This window comes from Serinus canaria, chromosome 1 (assembly GCF_022539315.1).
Source record: "Serinus canaria isolate serCan28SL12 chromosome 1, serCan2020, whole genome shotgun sequence".
Classification (NCBI taxonomy): domain Eukaryota; kingdom Metazoa; phylum Chordata; class Aves; order Passeriformes; family Fringillidae; genus Serinus; species Serinus canaria.
In genome coordinates, this window is record NC_066313.1 from 51,524,550 (window position 1) to 51,547,057 (window position 22,508).

General features: G+C 43.6%; 1 protein-coding gene across 1 annotated transcript; it reads left to right on the forward strand.

Annotated features, from left to right (window-relative positions):
- The first annotated feature begins 2,499 nt into the window (after positions 1 to 2,499).
- Positions 2,500 to 18,735, forward strand: TMEM272 (transmembrane protein 272). Its single transcript, XM_030234705.2, has 4 exons — positions 2,500 to 2,557; positions 8,798 to 8,857; positions 15,130 to 15,212; positions 18,373 to 18,735. The coding sequence occupies exons 1-4, from the start codon at positions 2,500 to 2,502 to the stop codon at positions 18,733 to 18,735; spliced, it is 564 nt and encodes a 187-aa protein (XP_030090565.1).
- The last annotated feature ends 3,773 nt before the right edge of the window (positions 18,736 to 22,508 follow it).

Genomic DNA, 22,508 nt, shown 5'->3' on the forward strand with positions numbered 1-22,508 from the left:
ACAGTGGGGCAGGACACCTTCCTGCCCTTGTATGCCACTAGTCTTTGTGCTGTGCCAGTTTTAGATTCCTGTGAGTTTCAGTGACAATTTCTGTCTTTCAGCTGTGACAAAACCATTTTGCAGCTGCCTGGCTGCTGAATTGCACTTTAGCACCCTCACGCATTGGCACAAAAGAAAATAATTCATCCTTAACACCCACAGCAGCTTCTGTAAAATCACCAAAGGTGTGGGTGAAAGGGGCAACACCTCTTCATCTGGCAAATAGAATGGATTCTCTGAGGGATTTGTCAGTCCTGGAGAAGTCCAAGCCAGCATCTGAGGAAGGACTGAAACCATTATCTGGTAGTTATGTGTGCTGTGTTCTTGTGTGAAAAGGGTTTGTGCACAGCCATCATAAAATTGCTTTCTTTACCTTGCCTGTTCGAACCGCGCACCCAGAGCTCTGAATCACGGTAGCTTCTGGGCTCTGTCACTAGATGGTGACATGCTTCCAGATACCGAGTCCTCCTTCAGTTTGTCTTTTTCTTTTAGTGTAAAAGAGCAGTAAATAAAGATCAAAAAACGTCCACTTTACCCTCTGCTTATGGGAAAACAGCATTCCCAGCCACAATAAATTCTGCTTAAGATAATTTGATATTTAACTAATTTTTAATATGGCATTGGATTGATTAATATTGTTTCTGTAAGAACTACTGCTTTAAAAGTAGTTTTAGTCATAAACCTTTACATAATGACTAATATTCCTGATCTATGCACAAATTAGAACACCTTTGTCAGCAGACATTGCCAGATGCAAAACGAATGCCTGTTTGTGCATCTTCAAGAAAAAAACCTGCACTGAAAGCTTTAAATTTAATATGTCGTTTGATTGAGGAAAGAACCAATTTCCCTTCCTCCTTTCTGTTTTCCCTGAGCATGCAACAGTGCTTATTTTTTTCCTTGAAATGCTCATCAATAGTTGCAGCCCACAGGCACAGCATTTGCTCTGCTGAAGAAGGTTTGGTGGCAGGTATGAGACACAAGTACTCACCAGAGGTCAGGTACTCATATGTCATTTCCATTCCAGTCCATCAATTTCAGTACTGATGGAGATGTCCTCTGGGATAGGAAGATGAGGGTCGGAAAAGGAGAACTAAATTCCATGAGACATCTGATGAGATCAGGCACACTAGAAACCTGGATGTATACACTGGTGGCTGGCTGCTGCCTGCAAGGGTTACTGATCTGGTGGGATGTCTGTGAATGCCTCAGTCCCTGACTCTTGCTTGGTCGTTCACCCACAGGTAAAACCACACCTGACTCTATTAACTGCCAGGAAACAGAATCTGCAATGCCATTGTGCAAGGAGCAAACCCCATCCCCTTCCCATGGCAGCAGAGGGTCCTGTCTGGGCTTGGGGACAGCCTCCTCTGCTCAGCCATGACTGGTAGGGCTTGGACAGACTTTGGAGAGGGGTATGGCCATGGATCAGCTGGTTGAACAAGTCTGCCTTTATCTTCAATACATGCCTGGGACCCCATGGTCCCTAGTAGGCTCTGGGCCAAGCTGGACACAGCATTGCACAAGGAAGCCCTAGGGGGGATCTCATGGAAACTTAGAACACAGTGAGGCTAAGCTTAAAATACTGCTCTTTAACCATTAAGAAATCTAGAGGCTATTTTGAGGTAGGTGCAGGAATGCAGCTCCCCTTATCCTGGCCTCTTCCACACACATCTTCCTCTGTCACACAGCTGCTGGTGGTGGCAGACCTGTGGTGACCCTGGTCAGAAGCTGCGGCTTGGAGCACGTGTCTGTGTGTTTGTGTATGTGTGTGTGTGTTTGTGTGAGCCTTCCACACTCCCACTGATGTGGAATGCTACTTAACTGTCTGGTGCTGTCTGAGGCTGGAGCTCGGATGCCTGGCTGCTTGCTCATCCCTCACCCCACCTTGTAAAAATTCTTCTTTACAAGGAGCTACTTTCTAATGCAGCTACTTTTCTGTCAATGGCATGTTGTTCTGGGCTCCCTGTGGTTTGCAGGTTTTTTTCCATATTCTTCTTCAGAATCCTCCTTGACCTTAAAACTCTTTTCATCCTCTCTCCTCCTTTTTTTCTTTAATTCATTTTTGCTCACTAGTCAATTCTTGCTGAGGTTTGTGCACCAAGCCCTACCTGTTTCCCTGGGTTTTCTCATAACAGTTAAATACTTTGTTCTGCTCGAAACCCAATCAAAGTGAAGATAGAACCTTTCATGGCTTTCAGGAAGATGGCATTAATACTTCTCCCCCAGCCTCCCTGTGACCCCAGGGCTTGAGCATCATCACCAGCAGGCAAGCCTGGGGCTGCTGGAAGGTATACCTGCCTCTGGGAATGCCACACTGCTGGCTGGGTTTTTGAGGGCAGTGAAAGCCTGCCAGCATGTGTGAGAGTACTCTGAGTCAAGATACTTCGTAAGGTAAAGACACTTCTCACAGCCATATTAATTTCTCTGTCTCCACAGGCACCCCAAAGGCTCACCACCATGGCTGCTGGCCTGGAGAAAGCCTGCCACCGGTGTATATCTAAAATTGCCAGCAATGGTAAGGCAGTTCTGGTAGCCATTGCCTCATGTATTTTAGCAGCCCTGCTGCTAAGCCAAGTATATAAAGGAATCACAATGGTACCAAGTTCCACCTGAATCTTCCACTGAAGTTTCCTTTCCTAGATAATTTTGGGTACTGATGGAGTGTGCAATAGTAACTCTACCCTAACAGCAGTTGCCTGTTGCAGCATTTGAAGTATAGCAACTAGCACAAAATTTCAAACAAACATCACCATGTACCTAAATATGGGCAGCAACAGACAGCCTTAGCAAAATAATGTGTTTGCCTCCTCTCTGAAGTGTTACCTTACACATAGTGCAGCAGAAGCATCCACAGGGAAAATCACCTTGTGAAAAGCAGCACAGCCAGCCTGAGAACAAACTCTCCTAGGAGCAATTCCCACCAAACAAAACTGCTGCCAGCCTGTGTGATGGCACAGGGACACAAGTCTGGGGATGGAATGTGGTCAGGAATATCCCTCCTTTCACCCAGTGAGATCTGGGACAGGTTATTCTTCCCTCTGTTGCCTGCTCCCTGGCACAAGGGGCTGCTGCCTCCATAAGCAGCCCCTTGCTGGGGGTAGGTGAATATTACAATTTAAAAGGTCAAAAGCAGTATTTTCTCTGATTTTTGTTCCTAGTGTCTACAAGCAAAATTCCCTGTTATTAAATTACCACTGGAACTTCAATGATGAGAGAGAAAATAATTAATCCTTTAGAATTTTTTTAAAATATTTGGATTAGTTCTGATCTCACCTATGTTCTTCTACACCAGAAGCGCTCTCTTGGGTACCTGAAAAGTTACCCATAGGTGAGGAACTCAGAAATACCAGTCCAGAAGAGTATCTTCAGGTTCTTATCATGCTTAAGTTCAAAATAAGCTCAGCTTTAGCTATGGATCAGCTAATGCATCAAAAATTGATTTTATGTTCATTAAAATGCAAGCCCTCATGAAATGCAGTGATGCTTAATTTCCCTTTTCCTCATCATCCTGTATTTATTTTTCAAAGACCTTTTCAGTAAAAGCCACATTTGTACCTTTGGTCTCCTGGTATTTCAATAACTCCCAAGAGCCAACCCACCTGTGGAGCATCTTTTCATTCCTGGTGTAGCAATTTAAGTTCAGTCTTCAATTTACTGACCAGAATAAAAAAGCCTAATCCAATACCCTGGGTCTACTGCAAAGCAAACTGAATGGTTCTATATGTAATGCCTAAATATTGTTATAAAATTACTTCTGGAAATTATTTACAAGGGGCCAAAACCAGAATTTAGATCATGGCATAACTGTAGTTCAGTATCCAGAGGCATAATATAAAATCCAGGCTAGACACTCTGCAATATTGCTCAACCCCCAAGGCAGCTACACCTAGGACATAAATTTTAGGTGGTGTGATGCTGATATCTGGGTACCAAAGTTCTATATTGCAGGAATTCAACCCTGCCTAAGGAAAGAGTGGTGGAACACAGCAAAGAGCTGGTGGCCCTGAGCTGGGATTTGGTAATTTTCCTCACATTTTCCCTGCTTCAAATGGTGGCTTTGCACTGGAACTAGAGGCCTCCATGAGAGTGGCTGTTCCTTAATGTGAATTCTCCAGCTTCTGAGTATCTAGTCTGGTCAAGGGATTAAATCATGCCAGGGATGGAATTCCTGCCATTCATCCCCACAGACTATTCCACCAATGTATCTCCTTGCTGTGGCACTTAGCCTCATGAACAGAGCAGTCTTTGGTTTTGCTCAAGGATATCTCATGTCTCTACTCTTCGGATCACTCACAGGTCTGGTTTTGAGTGCTCAAACCTTGCTGTTATTTTTTTATTTGGTGGTGGCCAGCCAAGCTGAACAGATTTAATTCCTTTCCTTCATGTTACTTCTTTCAAGTCTTTTCTGCATATCCCATCTGAGATAGTGACATTTTCCTGTGACTTGAAAGCACAGAATGACAGCCAGTAATCACAGCTACAAAATCATGGGCAGACTCATCCCTGGTCTCTAAAACATACGATCTTACTGGGGCTGATTCTTCAGAAGATCTGTCAAGACTTTCTCTGCCACCATGACACCCTCACAGGCTGCATTCTTTCTTTTCTCCAAGTGCCTATCAGCACTGCAGGTGATGCCTGAAGATGCCATGCAGGAATAAAACATGGATGAAAATACCTGCTCCCCATCTGCACTCCAGCCTGTTACAGCACCCATGCTGCAGTGCAGCACACTGTGACACTGCTTGCTGAGCTACTGCATTGCCATCTGTGCCTGCCTCAGGGCATCAGCAGGCATGGGGCCCTGCCAACTGAATTTGACCCAAATTTCCTAACACCCAGACTGCTGGGAGTCAGGCCCCTTCAGAGCAGCATTCCCACAGGGTGTCGTCCAAAGGGCATACTTTGGCATATTTTCACACAGAGTTTTGCTCCTCAGCTTGTTCATGCAGATAAATCCTGGGGTAACTGCAGACTTTGTTTGGAAGCTGGTAGTATCTCATATTAAAAAAAAAAAAAAAAATTCTTTTTTATCCAGAACCTGACAGACTACAGAACAAATAGCAGCACCTGGGAGAGATGGTAATGTAACCAACACTTCATTTATTACTGTATTTATTATCAGAGGGCTTGTCACTCTACTGAGCAGCTTGCACTACAGCTGTATTAGCATATTACTGGGGAGAGTAGGTAGATTGAGATTTATAGTCATAAATAGCTTCTGAAAATCTTGTGAAGACTCTTACCTGAAAAGAAAGAAATTTTTCTCTCTCCTGAAAGTAAATAGGGACAGCTTGAGCTGATCATTCAAGTGCTTGGAAAACTCATGGCAGCAAAATAAAGTCTGAGGAGCCCACAGGTGAATTGGTGTCACCTCCAATACTGCCTCCAGATCCCAAGCAGATGCCAGGGGGCAACAGGCTGTGTGTCCTGAGGCCAGACACAAGAAGGGAGTGGCAGAGGACTAGGAGGAGAGCTGCAGTGCAAGGGCATGGCCGTGGAAGATGCAAAGGCTCAGGCATCAGACAGAAGAGAGACCATGACATACAGCCAGAACGTCAACAGTGATCTCAAGCATGTTTACTTCTGTGGGGAAATCATGGCAAGAGGAACTCAGCCAAACAGCAGATTTATATCAGCTGACTGTGCTGCTGGGCAGGAGACACAAAACCTGCACCCACTGATCTAATTTTTGTGACCACAGATCTCAAGGAATGTGCAAGATATTCAGCCACCAGTTCTCTTCCTCTGGTGTGATCCCAAACACGGGCTCTTCCCTCCATCCATTTCCCAGCACGTTGGGATCCACAGCAGGACTTCACCAGTGCCCCAGCAGGTGCTGCCCTGCTGATACAGAGCAGTGAGGTCTCCTGCCTTATGCCCAGGCACCAGATACCCTTTCGAGCCATGACTGGAAACACTTCCCTGGTTGTGCTGTGTTTTTAGAGACTACAGCCCTTTTTTGCTACTTATCACAGGAATGGGGCCAGGGTCTCCTCTGACCAGCCTGTGAGGCGATATCGCCGACACAAAAACACCAAAGCCCCGCGTGTGCAGGCAGGTCCTCTCTGCTGAGCCGGGCTACCCTGCGGCAAGTACCATTCTCTGAAGCAATTTGTCTTCGCACCAGAACGGGGCAGCACAGCCCAGACAAATCCAGGCAGAGAATACGTGTATCCCGGCTGAGCAGCATTTCTGTGAAACCCCCACGCATTTAGGGAAAATCAGTCTTTAGCGCTGCTAGCGACACTGAGAGTGGCTGCAGAGCCCTGCCAGTTGTGTAGGCAATTGTTGAAGAGTCTCACTTTGTTAAACATGGATCTGGAAGCCTTCCCAGACTATGCATCTGCCCCTCCAATTCGAGACCTAAGAGGCTGTAGCTGAATGGGGAGATAATGAGTAAATACATTCCCAGCGACTGCTTCAGGAGCGGAATTAATGAACCATTATCTCTTTCTCTTGAGCTCTGAGTGGTCTCTACCTCCCACTTCTCCCCTCCAAAAGCGGGCTCTTGGGCAGATGTCAGACTCAAGCAAGCACGGACACCTGTGTGCCAGATGTGCAGCCTCGCACATGGATAAGCCCCCTGAGCTTTTTTTCAGAGGTTACTGCAGCGTCCCTCCCCAGGGTCAGGCAGAACAGGCGTTGCACAACTAACAAATGACACGATGCCTTCTCCTCCTCGTCCTCCTCCTTCTCCCGGGCTCCTGAGCACCTCCCGTGCCGCACGGGCAGGGACAGGAGGCAGCTACGAAACCACAGGCAGAGGGGTGACTTCGCTCCGAGGGCTGCGCTGCAGTGACAGCACTTGTGGCCACCACACCAGGCAGTCGGTGCAATGCCTGCAGACCTGAGCAGCACCCCTTTGGGCACCAGATAAATGGGTTGCCCAACCTGTGGGCACTGTTTGCCCACAAATGATGTTGGAAGCCCGACTCATTTACAATACCATCAATTCTTGATATGAAAGAATAGTCTAGATAACAGCAAGAGGAGCTAGCACAAAATGTGACATGTGGTGAAAAGGGAGGCTCTAGGCTGAGTTGTTCTAATGAGAGGCTGTCAGTGGTTGAAAGAGCTTAGTCAAGTGTAGGACACTATTCAGGCAGAGGAAGAATTTCTGTATTATGCAGCACTCAAGAGATAGGAGTCTGAGCAAAAATGAGAGAGGGGGAGAGAGAGAGAGAGAGAGAGAGGGAGACTGGCCGACAGAGAAAGGAGGAGGGGGTGGCACAAAGGAACAGAAGTGCTTTCTTCAGCTCAAAATACCCTCAGTCTCTCCCAGTTCATGGAGATAACAAACATGCTACTCCTGAGAAAGATGTCTCTCAAGCTCTTAAGTGAAAGATCCTGGCTCTCTGCGGAGAAAACATGAGCAGCATGTGGGGGATGGTGTGCTCCCATGAAAAATGTCTGCAAGTCAGAAAACCTTGTGGATCTGCTCTGAATTTTGATGCTGCTCCTATGTCCTCTCTGTTTCTCCTTCTGTAAAACAGGCAGTGATGCTGCCCTTTTTCTCTAAGGCAGCCTGAGGGTGGTGTTTTGGCAGTGCTGCGGAATTTTCCAGAGTGGCACTGTCTGCAGGGTGCTGGCAGTGTCCCTGCTCCTGCATGGCCAGGAGGACACCATGCACCTTGCAGAGGTTGCAGTTCTCTGGCATGGGGAACTGCAGGACACAGTTTACCCAGAGAAAGGGCTGGTCCCAAGCCAACTCCAAATACTTGCTCCAAGATTTTTTTTGCAAGCCTCCAAGGAGACGTCCTACTCCTTTTCTTATCCATGTTCTTCTCGGCCCCTCTGCAACCTATGCCCACCTGCACTTTGGTACCCTAAAGCACCCACTTGCAGCCTGAGCCATTTCTAGGAGGGCTCTGAAGAGACACTTGCACACAGAATGCCCTCATTATATTTTACTCTCATTTGGCAGGGCAGCATTTCACTTAATGTTGCCAAGTGTTCATGATTAGGCACAGAGGTGACATCTTGTGAGACAGGCTGCTCACACTGTTCTAGACGCTAGTGTCCCTCACCCACCAGGAAGGTAAGCACTCATCCTCTGCAGCACCTGGCTGTGCAGGGGAAACATCAGGGCTCAGATACACCAGCAACTCTGTAGGTAAGCCCCTCTGGTCCATTCACCTGCAGGGAGAGTCTGTGTGCACCCCTAAGAGCATCCTTCCACACAGCTTAAAGCTGATCTAGCCCAATGATAAATTCCACTCCTTACAGCAGGGCTGCTGCCTTTGAGCTCATGAGCTGGGTCAGGGAGTTAGACCAGCCAGAAACTATTCACATCTGTGATAAAGACAGTTTATTTAGCTATCAGTGAAAAGTGAGTGGAATGGCATTAAAGCTGCTATTTGCTTAGCAAACAGATATGGCTCATCAGTTGCCATGGATTAGCTGATGCAGAATTACTTGTTACTGCACAGTTGCCTGGCAGTGCCTCTGAAAAGGATGCAAGATAAGGCAGCAGTGGATGACTCTTTGCCCTTGGATTAAGTCAAGCTGCAAGCAGTAGCTGCAAAATCTGTTTGTGTCTCTCACTGCATCCTGGAAGTGATAAAACATGTGTTGGTCTCATCACCACAAATGCTGCACCATGCAGGTGATATTCTCACCCCATCAAGTGCACTGTATTTCTTCTTACACAATTGTCTGGATTTACAGAGCATCTGTAAAGAACTGGAGGAAAATGCTGGCCTCTAAACTTGAACTAGCCCAAATAATACTGTCTTTCTTTTCTCCTTCACAGCATGCTTTATATTTGGGCTCCTCGCTTTCCTTGCCTTACCACTGTCCATGACTTTTATAGGTAAGTCGACAACTAAAGTAAATTGAAAATAGAAACTTCCTGGCACTCTGTGGCAGGTTAACATCTCTGGTGGAAGAAAGGAACTGGAAAATTCAGGGTTTCCAACTGTTAAACCCCTGTCTTGGTACTTTAGCTTCAGGCAGAATCTCAGCCCACACTCCGTATCAGGAAGGAAGAAGTACCTGAATTCTGACCCTGTTTATCTTAAAAACCCCTCCAGTGTGTTTTACCTCAAAACCCAGCTTTGTCTGTGGGAGGAAGCTCAGAATCTGACATATGAGAAGATTTCATTACTCAGGATCCTTCTGTATTAACTACACTGCAAAAAATTGTAGAAGTATAGTGCTTGAAGGGAAAAAGATGTTGTAGGCTGCTATTTCTCTACCTTTTTGAAAGTCAGACCTGGTTTTTGGCTGATCTGTCTCTGTATAACCCCTCAAAAGCTGGATTTGTGAGTAGCATTTCAAGATCAAATATTTAGGAAAGGAAAATCCTTTGAGCTGCAGAATTTTACACCTTTTTAAACTGCATAAGGCCCCTCTTTTCTTAAGCATCACCTTTCCCTTACTATTAACATAGATCTTTGTTTTTTCTGTAACATTTCATTGCTCCCTTTGGGCCTTTCATATCCTCCATATGGATTGTGAACCCCACTAGAGAAACATCAGTGGAGACACCAATTCACCTCTGCTTTTAGACAGGCCCATGTACCTGTCACAGCATCCCAGACAGATGTCTAACTTGCCCTTGCTCAAGGAAATTCCATGGCTTCCCAAGGAGGCTATTTCAACATTTTATTGCTCTCAAAGACAAAATATTTTTCCCCATATCCAACCTAAATCTTCCCTATGGCAAATTAAACAGATTACAGCCTGTCCTGCCCACTGTGGTCACAAAAACATATTGGTCACTGTCCTACTCAAGAGATCCTTTGAACTGTTTGAAGGCTGCTATTATAACCCTGCTCCATCTTCTCTTTTGTTTTCCCTTAAAAACCTAATTCTTTCATCCTGACCTCATAGGTCACTGTTTCTGTAGCTTTTTTTTTTTTCTCCATCTTTGCCTCCCTCCTTTGACCTCTGGCCAATGGAAGAATTTTTCCTAATTAATAAAAGAATGATGTAACACAGGCCTCTAGCTGAAACCAGAGGAATGAGCAGTGCAGAGTAATTAGCTCCTCTGCTTAACATGCAGGATTTCTGTAAACACACCTCAAAATGAAACATGGTCTCTCTGCACCAACCCATTTCCTCCAATTTAGTTTATGATGCGTTGTAAGCCCAGATGGTTTTTGGCAGTGCTGCTCTCTACCAGACATATCTTGTTTTTTTATTTACCTTGATGTTGCCTCCCCTACACATAGTGTTTGGCTCTATCAGTTTTTGTCTTGTAGATTTTGAATGCCTTTTTCCAGTGTATTCAGATCACTTTGAATTCAAAGTCCTCAAGAGCCCTTGTCTTTGAGAAGCTGTTCACCTGGTGCCTCATTACTCATGAAGGATGGTCCAAAGGAAATCTAGATGCAGATGCTGAGGGCAAGCTGCAACCCACCTAGACTTGGATTGTGTGCATCCACAGCCAGGCTGAGCGCTGTGTGCTGTCCTTGCAGACTGTTGAGGGGAATGGACGTTCCTGACAGTGAAATTCCCACCCCCTCTCTTAGGTGTCTGCCTTGAGATGAGGTGACTTTTTAGGCAGTTGGGATGCTTGGCCCATTGGCATGGATATTTATCCAAACCCACATAATAAGTGTTCAGCTAAAGGCTGGTGCCATTCCCTTAATCTGGGGCTTTCAAAGTACCCCTCATGACTATGGTGGGATTCCAATTAGGATGTCCTAATTAGGAACCAGGAAGTTCTAATGAGGGTTTGGGGAGCAATTAGGAAGCAGGGAAGTGGACTGAAGTGCCGCATCTCAACACTTCTGCTCTTCTATGTATCCATGACTTAAGATTGCTATTTATCCCTTAAGAAGATTCTAGCTTTAGCTTTTCCCCAGGCTGAATATGCCTGAACTGTGAAATAGGGATGGGAAGGTATAATACAAAATGTTGCATGGTTTCCATGCATACTAACATCCTGCCTTCTGGAAATGAATCCAGGTCTGGAATCTGACCACTTAAAAATATAATTTCTCAGGAATATTTCACAGTATCTTTAAGATCAGTGAGAATTGGAAAGTCTATAGTAAGATATTAGCCTGGAGCTCTGGATATCTCCTGCATCAGACACAGAGCCCTTTTTTTCCCCACAACTTACTGAAATTAAGAGATAATGTCACTATAATGTAGTGTTGTCAGAGGATATTGGTTTCCTGCAACTCCATATCAGCAGAGGTATTTTTAGGAAAATGAAATGTCAAGGAAAATGCAGATATTTATTTTCCAAGCAAAACCCTATGATTTTCTGATAATATTCTGTTATCATGATCTCAGAAAAAAACTTGCTGATGTGCCTCCAGTCATTTTGGCTCTTGCTTCCTACAAAGGAAAACTAAATAAGAGAGATAAAATACTTGTTAAAACTCGGAGATTAATAACAGGCAGCTCTGGTAATAATTACACGCTAACATTATACACTCTTAAAATTTGTAATGCTGTAAATCACAATATAATTCAAGCTACATGAAAAGGACTCAGCATATATTCCAAGCTGCAGACTAGTGACATCACTTAAGCCATAGATTGTTTAGCAGCTTTTTCACTTTTACTGGCAGAGAAGATGCCTTTTTTCACTAAACACTCCAAAGGTATAGAGATTTATTTTATTTTTTTTTAGTTTCCAGGACAGTGAAGGATTACTCTCAATAACCCATTCCTGTATGTTGTCCAGAGTACCTTTATACACAGGATTCCCCAACGGTAGCTAAATCACATTTGAAAGCTGACAACAGGGGTTTTTTTTAAATAAGTAGTTTAAATTGCCCCCTGTTCAAATTTAACTCAGTACTAGTACTACTCTTCATACACCAAATAGTTCTTCAAATCTAAAAAGCTGCCGAGAATTGTCTGAAACCTATTCTCATACTCTGTGCCTTTACTTGGGAACCAGTCTTGTGCTTTAGCAATTATTGTTTAACACAATCTTTCCTTGCATTCCAGTCCTTCAGCCAGTCCTCTGATTTGCTGATATGCTTTCTGATAAAATGGTGCCCAAAAGCAATTACTTTGAGATAAATTTTCTGCAGCACCTAGATCCAAGTATAAGGCCCACAGTCAGGGCTCGACTGAGGTCTGTGCTAAGTGATGACAGCTGCAGCCATCCATGAGAAACACATGAAAATGGTCTGGCATGTTGAGGTCTCTGCCTCCCATTAGGAATAAAGTTGTGTAGTGGGCACCAAAGAGCTGATCAGCCTTGCTATACGGCAGCCCTCCTTTCCTATGGGTGTACTTCAGCCATTTCAGCTGAGAAGAGTAAAGCAGCTAAAAGAGGCCAATGCTGTATTGGTTTTTATTTGTCGTGACCCTCATCTCATGGATAATCATGAGTCACAAGGACACTTGGTTGGTAGCAATCCTTTATGGGCCATGCCAGAGCACTGACCCAAATGGTGCCCTTAGAGAAGCCATTGTCCTGTTTGCTCACAAGTGCTCTTTCCACTTGCTGGACCCTCTGTCCTGGAACCCACTGCAGTGTTGTTCTGTGGTAGCCAAGAGGTAAAATGTGTAAGTACCTCTGCTTTCCCAAGCCTCCCATCTCTTGTTTTTTCCCCTTTGGATGCTGTTCAGGCTGTGCCTGATCTTGCACAGGTCTTTGGTTCATTCATTTGGACTCCTGTGCTGGTTTATGTTCTGGTCAGGCCCAATGGCTTTTCACTCTGAACCACAGATTGCTCTGGCTGGCAGGGACCACTGCAGTAGAAGCAGACCTTTGATCTCTCATGGTCCACATATTACATCTCTAGTAGTCAAAGGAGAACATATCTCTTGCTTATGGGAAAGAAGAGCTAGCACTGATGCTTTCCAAATAGTTTTGGTGCTCCCAGATAAACCAAACACATGCTGTGTGAGAACTGATTGGCACATTCACATTCACTGATTTCACTGTAACAAATACCAGTGCCCATCTGTCAAGTGTAGGTCCACATTTCCTATTCACACCTTGGGGTGTATTTTTAAAGTTACCACTGTATCACCTGCTTTGACCTACTCTTTTGCTGTCATATCTGTCTGCAGTATTCTCCCAAAACCTACAGAGTGCCGCTGTCTGTCACTCAAATCCTTCCCAAGACTGACTGATGTCATGTTATATATATGAAAGGATTCCATAATAGATTTGCCTGGGAAAGAGAATCAGAGCAGCATGAGAAAAAAAAAGAAAGGCATTTTTTTCTCGACTTTTTTTTTCCCCCCTCAAATTGAAATGTCAGTTAACACACTGGAAATAGAAATTGCCTAGGTTCCTAAACTGAAATATATTCCCAGTGATCCCTGGCCAGCTGCTTTTGTGGCAGTCTATTAGATGGCCAAGTACTTTGGAAACCTTGGCAGCAGATTTCTGATGAACATGATGTAATTTGTGACAATTTTCCTGCTGCCCACCCCTCTAAAGCTGGGAATCTGAGCAGGTCTCAATGTTACATAGTGGCAAAATGGACAAAAAAATTACAGCTTTGTAATAAGAATGAAAGGGGAGAGAGTCCAAATCCATTTAAGTGCAGCCTTTTTCATTTATACAAAGGCTGGTAATAAATACTTAATATAGAAGAGTCCACAGCCCTTACACACAGTGGATCACAAAACTGCAGACCACAAAACACTGTCCTGTGACTAAAGTCAGACCTGTAGCAAGCAACCACAATCCAGAGCACCTGTATTATGCCATGCAAAGCGTGCAGGAGAGTTTCAGTACATGAGCAATGCTCTGCACCAGCAATAGCAGTGGATTTGGTGGACAAATTGACAAGCTAAAGAGGATTACAGCCATAGAAAAGAAAAACCAAACCAAAACAAAAAAAAACCCCAAAACAACAAAAACCTCCACCAAACCAAAACCCACTGGTACTTCTTTCCTAATTCCTCCTATTCAGTGTAGTTCTGAAAATGGAGGAAAGACATTTCACCTGAGAGATGTTTAGCACTAAGACCAGCACATTCCTTTTGGTGTCCTGCAACTAGGTGACTCCACTTATTCAGAGAAAAGTCAGAATATCTCCTTGCAAGCTCTTTATATAGCAAGAAGAAAACAGAAAATCCTTTCTACCCTGTGCAACTGATCCATCAAAGCCCTGAAACACGGGATCAATACCAATAAAATTACAGTGTAATGAACTGTTTAAAATTTCTGAAGATGCCATTGGGTAAGAGACTTGTGCAGGGGATTCATCCCAGCTAACTTATAGGTATCTACAGCTGGCTGTCTGGATTCCTTGTATAGCCATGGAGAGACAGAAGTGCTTTCAGGGACCAACTCACCCGATCCATTTCAAATGCCTATCTTAAGATAAGTGAATTGAATTTTACAAGTGCCTATTTCTACCTATTGACTACAGAGTGTGGAAAACTAGTTCACATATGGATGCCTGCATTGCAGACATCTATATTTGGACAGATGAGTTTCACTGCCACAGACCTGTATCACAAGCTTCAGTCTCTACTGCCAGCAACATCCTCACACAGCCATACACCCTCTTCCCTAAAACTTACCCAACTTTCTCTTTCTTACAGTAGATTTGAGGGTTGCCAGGGTCCTCAGCTCCATAACAACCAATTCTTTTATCCTCCAGCAACCCAAAGAGCTTGGAAACTTGAGCTTTTACAGCTCCCTATCAGCTGCCTGGAAAGCTAAAACAGTTCCAGGTGCACCCACGGGTATTGGCTCCCAAGCTTCCAGGCATCTGACTCAGGAACATGCCACACTCATAGGAACTAATGAGCAGGAAAATCCTGGGGGAAGTTTATCAGAATTCCTTTTTTGTAGTTTTGATTTACAGTGAATTTTCTACTGCTGATGAAAATTTCCTGTCCAGCTCAAAGAGCTGTGGCTGAAGCTAATGACCTCTATATGTTGCTGCAATTAGTACTGCCAGAAAATAGTAATGTTGGTTTTGCCTTTGCTCTCCTTCCTCCTGCCTTTTGCCTGTTCATGGCCCTCACTCCTCTAGTGGGAGGTGCAGCCCCTTTTTAATTTAGCCCCCATTTCAACAGACACAGGATACAAGTCTTGGGTGTAAGCAATACACTTCACCTACAGCCGCTATGGTTCTCACTGTACAGCTTGTTGCAATATCTGGCCACTTGAGATAACAAACATCCATTTTTGCCATTCAGGAATGAAGTTTTTGGAAGACTGCCCAGTTCAGCCACTGATTCCCTTATATCTGCTGGTGGGTGGTGTGATTGGCAGCTTAAAGGTAATGTGCCTTCTGTGTGTGAAAAATATTTTGTGTGACTCGACTTTGACTTGCTAGTTAAGACATGATGCTAGCTCCACACAGCCACATGCACCCAGCACTGGAGAGCTACCAGATCAGGCTGTGCTTGTTCCAGCACCAAAAGCACCTGTCAGTCAAGTGAGCTGCTAATGAGCTCAGCATTGTCCCACACATTGTGGTGTGACTTTCTACTGCACCACAGCATCTGTGCTACCATCCCTGCTGAGGAAAATGGCTACTTATCATGGATGTCTGTGGTAAATGGGGTCCTTTTTCCACAAGCAATCTTCCAAGCATGTCAAATCTTCCTCCATTATTTTCATACAGACAGGACAAAAAGCAAAGTTATTCTCCTTACTTTGGGAGTACTACAAAACCACTTGTGTTTGTACATAGTCCTTCACAAGTTCAATTTACTCCCACTCTGACCTGGCCAGAAGTAAATGACTGCAGCAGAATCACTTCCTTCCAAAGTAAATATATCCCTGCAACACAGCAGGGCTTATTAATCTAGATGCACCATTTTCTAACCACAACTGTCTGTCTTCTAGTGGACTGTGCTCACTTATATCTTTGCTGAGCCACATTCTGGCAGTTTGACAAGTAGAGGCACCCTCATACCTGTGATAAACCCTGGTCACTATAAAGCTACATAATTCTGCATTGACTCTAAAGGATCCACCCTGTTCTGACAGTCCCTTTGCAGACGGTTTTAACTGGCCTTTAGGGAGCATGAAGAGCCTTACCACAACATTTCTAGCCTGTTTTCGTTGCCAGGACTAAAAGAAAGGGGAAAGAATCCTCCTCTGCAGGCCTCTGCATTCACTGCACTCTTTCAGAGTGGTAACCCAAAAAACCACAGTACATCACTGGGATATGAATCATGCCCTCCAAGGACCTTTGGTTAGTAAATAAGAAAATGGGGAAAAAAAAAAAAAGGAAAGTGCTTAATCTTGTTACAAGGAATTTGCTGTGTTGTGAGTTCTACTGGCAAATGCTTAGTCATTCGCCAGTGGACTTATCTGTATAATCAAATCATTTAATAAGAGTTTAGAAAATATTAGAGCAGAACTGAAAGGAAATTTTGAGGCTAGTGGACTGAAGCTTTCATAAAAATGTTGCCTTGCTCTTAGCTATTTCTGGTTTAAAAGTCAGTTTTTCTTACTATAACTAAGGTGGCAAACAGATCAGTTAATATTCATGCTGACATCAAATGATGTTTTGAATTTTTCTTCAGTTGACAGCAGGACTGCTTATTTTGCAGTTTGGCAATGCATTTGGTCAGAACATGATTAGCTTCACTCACTTGTTATCTCAGCGCTTGGTCTGCAGCCAAATTCAAGTCTCTTGGCCATCTGAACTCTGCCCTCTGTTCTCTTCACTGACTGCACTGACTTCATCCAGCAGTGCCCTCGTTTGCACTCTGAAAGTTAAAAGGTCACAGAATGGGTGCAGGATGAAGTCGGAAAGGATGCTGTTCTGTGATGGACATGATCTAATAGCAAGTCATTCTAGCCCAGATCTGTGCAGTCTGTAGACTCCTCATCTATTTCTTTACCACCTCCAGTCTTTTAAAAAGCAATGGTAACTGTTCACCAAGGCAACTGAACCGTTCTAGAGCACCCAGAGAGGCCTGTTGAATTCATGCCATGCTGCTCCATAAATGTATGTTCAGCAGCTAGTTACAACGTGAGCAACTGCCAACAATTTCTTCAATCACACTTGGCAAGGCAATATCCATAAGAATTAAATGCACTTGCTGTGAAGTACTTAGATACAGTTGAGATTCATAAATCTACCTGGGAGGTCTCTCTGACTGCCTCAAACCCAATCCTCATCTGCCATTTAAATCCACTCTCACTGCTGAGCTTGATAGAACCTGAGTGCTGAGCTGAAAGCTAAATGGACTGAAGCAGGCCTTAGGTCCAGCCACAGGCACCCTCATGAAGAAACCTGAAGCCACTGGCCACGCAGATTTATCTCTCCTGTGCCTCGTGAGTCTGTGTAAAACAAATGTTCATATGAGAAGATGATAGTTTGAGCAAGCCTGTTGCTTTGAGTGCTCAGCTGGATGTGAAACATCAGTTGAAACACCATTTTTTTGCCTATGTTGGTGCTGGGACTTTAAACTGTGTTTCTCAAAAACTGGTACCAACATCTGGTCTGGAAAACCAGTTGGTTTTGTGAACAAATATTTAATCATGTATATATAACCAAACAGTTTTCCAGAGAAGAGTAAGAAGAGAAAACTCTGGATTCTCTCGCTAAGCTTTTCCTATTGAAAATGGGGCACATGGAATAAAATCTGAGCCTGGAAAAACATAAACCTGAACAGGTTTTCCTTGCCCAGTGTTCTGGAGAAAGAAGAGAGTAAAATAAGGGATGCTCTTCTCTTTCATTTCAAGCAGAAAAATGAGCATAGATTATAACTCCATGAAAGAGAACATGACTGAGAACCCCAGTGAATCTAGTTGTGTTCTTTGTATTGCCAAGACTAAATGAGAAACCCAGGCATCACTGATGAGTCCTACTGCATTTTCCTGTATACCAGACCTTCCTAACCACCTGGCATCATGGCATTCCACATACTTCTCTGCTACTTTCAACTGAAGGCAGGAACAGGGTAATCTGGGAAAATGGCACTTAATTGAAGAAAATTTGACAACAGTACATTGCAAGTATCTAAAGCAATTTCTTTGAGGTTTAAGTCATAGTCTATATGCTTCATAATTTGATATGAACTGATCCAACTTTATAACCATGGAAAAATAGAGTTAGAAGAGAAAAACCTACCCACTACAAGGCAGGAACTACACTACTTAAGTCATTTAGCAGTTACTGTAATCTGTTCTTAAAAGTCTCCAGCGTGGGAGCTGCTGCCATCTCCCTACACAATCTGTTCTCATGCCTTTCCATCAGCAATTTTTTTCAAATGTATGACCCCCCACTGGTGAATAGCCTACAAGGAAAAAATGCATTATTTTCCAGCAGTACCTGCCTCATTTTTGGCTCCTTAGCTTTCTCTTACACTGTTTTCCCACACCCAATTTAATTTGACCCAAAGACTGGCAGTGGCCAGAAGTTGTTCAGACTCTTTGCAGACACTTTACTTATTCCCTTTCTCCCCCAATGCCTCCAGGTGACTCTTCTGCTGTACGACTCGACCAGGATGAGGCAGCTTCTTTCCAAGTCTGTTGTGATTGATGATGATGACGATGATGAGTATCCCTGGAGGCAGAATGCTCACAAGTACTACGTCCATCTAACCCTCAGCCTTTTCCTCTTTCTCTGGTTCATTCTTGGGAACTACTGGGTTTTTTCTGTGTATCTGCCAAATTTCATCCCACCTTTTCATCAGCCTCAGGATTACTGTGACAAAACCCTGTACATTTTTGCTGTTGGTGTTCTCATTATTAGCCATACTGTTCTGTTTCTCCTTATCTTCTGTAGCTGCTGCATATACTGTTTTTCCAGGCAAAGATTCTCTTCTGAGGAAGACTAAATGCTACATAAATAAATCTCCAGATATTTGGGAAAGTGTGTACAACAAAGAACAGGCAATAATTCACCCTTGTGTACATCTTTGTTGTATGATATATATGTGTGATAGCAGTCCGCTTCAAGGGGAAATTAAAAAATACAGTGCCATCTGGAAATAGCTATGCTGGAATACAGCATAGTCTATGCAATGCTGCTGCAGGTGCCAGGGTGTATTCCTGCTAACTTTTACATCCCATTTTTTAACTCTGGATGTTTTACCAGGAGTGAGCTCTTGCAGATGGCAAACTCCTCTAAAACCAGGTCCCCCTTTTGTTGTATATAGCACAGTACATCTTTGCCTATAAAAGTAGCCATGTTGTTCTCTTCACTGGGATCTGAACATCTCCCCATAGTCTTGCTGAGGTTTGCTACTGTCCCTGTGTTATAGATGAGGGAGCTGAGACAAAGGGTTGTATTCAGGCCACTTTGCAAAGCACATGGACTCTGTGGACTCTCACAGTAACTGAGATGCTCACTAGGGAGCTATCCAGGCCACTGTCAGACTGACCAGTATGCAGCTGTGATAGCAATACAAGCATGTATAAAAGGCAGCCTGAATATGGCCCTCAGGTCTCTTCTGAACTTAGACTAGGAAGAATCTCTATCTAACTTTGGGGCTAAACCAGACAGTATGAACACATCCAATACATCCAAAGTGAGCCAAGGCTGCTTTGCAAGTCTTTGGCAGAACTGAGCTACTAAGTGTCAGATCGGTGCTTCAACCAGGGCTCAGCATTCCCCAGTCAGGGAATACACTTTTTCTACAGCAGTAATTTGTCAATACCACACTAACACAAAGATTACTGTCAAACCATTGTGATCAAGTTCATAGAAAAAATGATGGTGTTACCTTGGTATTTTGAATGTAGACCACAACAGTAAGACATGGGTGGGGATGTGAGAATTTCAGGCAGATGTGTTCTCTACAGCAGTTCTCTGGTTGTGGTGTGAATGTACATTTGATTTGTTCACCTTGGTGCTGTACATACTGAAATCTGTACTTAATGGACAGATGCAATGCAAACAGCTTTTCAGTCAGCAGCCACAGCTTTAAAAGCACCAGCATGCAGAGAGACAATTTTTTTTTTTTTTTTTGTGATATGTAATGGAACAACCCCAGAACTGGTCCTGGCAGATTGTTTTTTCATGTGTTGATGAATGCAGTGTAAAAGTGCTCTTTCTGCTTTTGCTGTTATGCACTTATGTTAATGTGGTCAAAATGGAGGGGGTCCCCTCTAGATGAGCTTGAGGGTGGCCCAAGGCACAGGAAAAAAAGTGTGTTTTGTGTAATTTGCCTGTTAAAACCCACATAGCTGCAACCTGTGTTTTAGAGAAACCGAAAAGGGTTATAAAATGCCTGTGAAAGGGTGAGATATGCAAAAAAGCTCAACAATATGCCACAGCTGAACAGGGTCTGCTCAACCATCCTTCCTGGGACTGAGCCTGAAAGCAGTGTAACATCTGTGGGAACCACCTGTCTTCAAACAAGACCATTTATCTCACCAGCTATTGTATAGATAAGCAAGCCTGCATTTGGTTTGCAAGGATTTTAATTCAGGCCCCAGATTTAAGAAGTGTTTATTTGCAGAGAACTAATCTTAGAAAGACGGTAGGATAAATATGGAATAATCTGACATGAGGGCAGCATCAGTGTACCATTCCCCTGCTCTGCAGCATCCATTCAGGACAGGTCACAGCCAGGCTGCCCCATTTGGAAATCCATGGAATATCTATTGCTAATATGCTGGCTTAGGCCATGCACAGTTTTATGCAGGGAAATGGGACCAATGGAAATAAATCTTTCCTTTTATTTGTGGGCCTCAGACTGGATTTGGGAAAAATCACTGGCTCTGTTTCCCAAAGAGCTGCTCCACCACACACTCTCCATGGCCCCTCACTTTCCTGAAACTTAACTGCTGCCAGTGGTGAAATGCTAGAATTCCTCTTTCCCACCAGAAATGCTACAATGGCTCACCACTTGGGCTTCAGGATTTCAGAGTTCAGTTCTGAACTGATCAATGGGATTTTACCTTCAGTGGAGAGAATCTTTCCTTTGTTGAGAACTCAAAATGTTTAAGAAATTGCTTATCAGAAGGCATAACTCCATCCATCACTCAAATGCAACAAAGCAGCTGTTTATCATTACACAGAAGCCTGGAACAGGCATAAAACCAGAGAATTATACTCAGTTGATAATGCAAAAGAAATTTAACAAGAAAGTAGCTCCACCCACAGGACTCCAGTACAAACCTCCCTGTTGGAAAATACTGCTAGAATCACTCTTAATCACCAGGAATTAAGGGCTAATACTCCTGACCTGAGTCTGAATTGATTCTAGTGACCTCACAGCAAGTGATGATGTTCTCCTATTGGAGCAAATAAGAGGAGATTTTAGTTCAGCCCAGAGAAGAGATGTAAAGTGACATTGCCTTGTGTTTGCTGTGTGCTTTCATGAGCATGGTTAAATCAGCGCCGCAGATGTGCAATAATTTGCCAAACATCAGCCACACAACAGTAAACCTGAGGCCTATGCCCCATCCATGGAGGCTAAGACTGATTCTCTACAGTCTGACATGGAGGATTAATTCTTCAGACATGAGAACCCAAGGCATCCACTGACATCTCAGGAAAGTGCTGCTAAGTTACTGTGCTAGTGTTCAACACCTGGTTGGTACAAACACAAACTTATAGAGGTTGTATTAATGAGGCAAAAGACATTTGTGAAATATTTTGAAGTTATATAAAGTAAACAAAACCAAAACACTTTGCTACAACCAAGAGAGAAAAATTCTGCACTGATAATATTTACCTTTACCTTGTGTACATCAATACGCTATGGCACATACAAGCGAGAACAGCAACATCTCCAAAACAGTTGGAGCCATCAATTCTGTGCCCAAAGGGATCTAAGCATGCCTTCTGCACTTTCAGCAGACTGGAATCTTGCAGGACTGGAGCAGGGATAACTGGTTTGGGCATGTGATTAGATACATGAGTCACAGTGACTCTTCTGACCTACCAGCAGCTGCATAATTTCTCTCAAGTTGTCCCAGTAGCACTCAAATCTAAATGAAAACAGTTTAATTGAAGACACTTTATCTCACTTAGGGTCAAGCTATGAACATGTGCATGGGCCACAACACCTTAACTTGCAAGCAGCAGCATTTTGAACTGCCATAAAATGATGGTATTCCAGACAAATGCTCAGTCCCTACAGAAGTAGGCGTGGCTCCTTAGCAAACAGATGTGGAGGAATTAAGTCACTGCAGCCCAAAGGTCAAGCAACTGAAAATACAGTCTACACCTTAAAATGTTTAATTCTAATTTTGCCGCTAGACTAAAATTATAAATTGAAAATGTTAATTTTCTTCCCACAGTCATATAAATGTCTACTGAAAAACTGAACAAAATACACCCTTAAGCTAATTATTATGCACTCAATGTTGACTACAATGCAGGAAATCAGCTCTGTTTCAGTTATTTCAGGTCCCCTTCTTGAGAAGGAAAGGTCTATTTCCAGTATTTAAAGGAAAAAAATATACATTACTTCAATGGATAGGATAGCCAGCTCACTGCTAGTTGTGAGTACTAGAGAAATCTAAAAATATGAAGACCCAAAGACAATTCTGTCTGCACTCACTGACTCTATACACATACATACAAGTGCACTGTCAGGAGCCATGAAATAAGTTACACTTATTACAGTTTATTGCCCACAGTATACTTGTCCTCCCA

Bases quoted from the DNA above. Each gene is read 5' to 3' on its own strand.
- TMEM272 (XM_030234705.2), top strand. From the start codon at position 2,500: ATGGCTGCTGGCCTGGAGAAAGCCTGCCACCGGTGTATATCTAAAATT. The intron at 8,858-15,129 runs GTAAGTCGACAA...TTTGCCATTCAG, and splicing joins ACTGTCCATGACTTTTATAG to GAATGAAGTTTTTGGAAGAC. The intron at 15,213-18,372 runs GTAATGTGCCTT...CAATGCCTCCAG, and splicing joins GTGTGATTGGCAGCTTAAAG to GTGACTCTTCTGCTGTACGA.